The sequence below is a fragment of the Buceros rhinoceros genome, unplaced genomic scaffold (assembly GCF_000710305.1).
Source record: "Buceros rhinoceros silvestris isolate BGI_N320 unplaced genomic scaffold, ASM71030v1 scaffold27774, whole genome shotgun sequence".
Taxonomy (NCBI): Eukaryota; Metazoa; Chordata; class Aves; order Bucerotiformes; family Bucerotidae; genus Buceros; species Buceros rhinoceros.
In genome coordinates, this window is record NW_010408216.1 from 2,962 (window position 1) to 4,849 (window position 1,888).

The 1,888-nt window shown below is 63.6% G+C and overlaps 1 protein-coding gene across 1 annotated transcript in view; it reads right to left on the reverse strand.

Moving 5' to 3' along the window:
• The window catches only part of AQP8 (aquaporin 8), a 5,360-nt gene that overhangs the window by 1,461 nt on the left and 2,011 nt on the right, over positions 1 to 1,888 (reverse strand). The window contains exons 3-4 of the mRNA XM_010134798.1: positions 1,147 to 1,273; positions 377 to 591 (exon numbers count right to left, since the gene is read on the reverse strand). Of these exons, the coding sequence (XP_010133100.1) occupies positions 377 to 591; positions 1,147 to 1,273 (342 nt within the window). The remainder of the gene's footprint in view (positions 1 to 376; positions 592 to 1,146; positions 1,274 to 1,888) is intronic.

A 1,888-nucleotide genomic window follows, 5' to 3' on the forward strand; every position in this document is an offset into this window, starting at 1 on the left:
CCGCCAGCCTCGGCAGCATGCTCGGCTCTCCCTTGTTGCCTTGGCCAGCTGGTCCTGCGAGGGGGCACATCCCCCCCCTGACTCATCTCGCCCCATCCACGGGCATTCTCTCCTCCCCGGTGCAGGATGCAGCAGCCGCGGTGCTGGCTGCGGGGGGAGCGGGGCAGCCCTGATGCTGGGGACTTAGAGCTGCCCCTGGCCCTGCCCAGCCAGGGCTGCTGGGAGCTCTGAGCACCAGTGCCACCCCTGCAGCCCACCCAGGGGTGGTCCCACCCAGACGCCCGCTCGAGGTGCCCTGCCTGGTGACGGTGGCTGCTGGGGTGGATGGCACTGACCGGCCCATGGGAACACGCAGGGAGATGACTGGCGAGCTCACCCTGCCAGGATGTTAATTGCGAGCGTGAGGCCGATGCAGAAAGGTGCCAGCAGGGTCTTGGTCTTCCCGTTGATGGTTCCCATGCAGACCACGAGGATCAGGATGGTGGTCAGGATGATCTCGCCCCCGAGGGCAGAGGGGATCTGTTCAAAGGAACTGACGATTCTGAAGGCTCCTCCTTTGGCATACTCGAAAAAGTCGCTTCTCGCCACTCCCTGCGCAGGGGAAACCCTGTTAGCGCTGTCCACGCTCCATATTGCGACCTTTACCAGGCATATGTGCTCACTGTCAGGACTGCGTGGGCGAGCGTAGTGACCGGGCTAAAGAGGAGCTAATCTCATCACTTTCCTCCTGAAAGCCAGCCCTAAGTACCTGGCAAATATAAACTCATTAGCCAAGGCTCTTAGCATCTCCTGAGATAACGAGCCCCCTGCTCCACTCTTGGCCGGATGAGCCTCATCCAGTCACCCAGGAGTCTGCGGTGACAGAACTGCACCATGCTGCTGGGCACAGGCTGCCCAGATGTGGGGAACCTAAGTGACCCTTCCAGCCCCGCGCCGTGGGTAGCGCAGGTGAACGCCCCGCATGCAGATGGCTGGAGCTGCCGAGGTACCACGCGTGGTCCTGTGCCTCGTTAGTGCACCAGAGCGAGCCTCTGGAGAGCGGCACCCCCCGAGGATTAATTAGCTGGGCCGCAGGCGGGGGCTGGCAGCGCAGCGGGTTACCTTGATACTAGCCCTGGTTGACGAGACCCTCCCAGCTGTCCATACCTTTGCCATGCCAGCTCCTACCATCGCTCCGCAGAGCTGGGAGACCCAGTAAGAGGGGAGCATTCTGCCGTCCAGCTCACCGACCAACGATGCCGCCAAGGTCACGGCGGGGTTGAAGTGTCCTCCGCTGCAAAGGAGAGAGGAGCATTACCAGGGGTTTGTGCCCAGGGCAGGGCTCCCTTAGGGGGGCTTGAGCACTGGGCTGGAGCCACAAATGCTTTTTCAGTCCTTCCTGTGAGAAGGTGCTGCAGAGAGAGCAGAATCCAGCCATTTCCCTTCTCTGCAGGCACTGCTTCCAAGCAGCAGCATCTTAGTGCTGGACACCCAGTCCCTCCTGCGGAGGCGGGGCAGGAGCTTCCCTGGGGCAGGCTGAGGGACAGGCTTTGGGGCTGGGTCTCCCGGGTGCCTGCCGGGAGGGAGGTGCAGGGAGAAGAGGTCTCTCCCAGCAGCGCAGGGTGCTGCAGGCTGTGGAGCACACCCCAGCCCTGCCCAAGGCCCTGCTACAGGGGGACACACCACTGCCCCCCTCCCGCAAGAGCTCTGCCTGTGGCAGCAGCGCAGCCCAGCCACCAGCACCCTCCGGAGCAAAGACTTGGGGGGGAAAGTCCTTCCCCGTTACATCCCTGCTGCTGGGGGTGAGGAGAGGGGCTGACAGTGCTGGCACCCAGCCTGGCAGGACACACGTCCGCCAGGGAGGCAGGGAAGGGGAGCAGCACTGTTGGGCAGGGCTGAGGCCACCTCC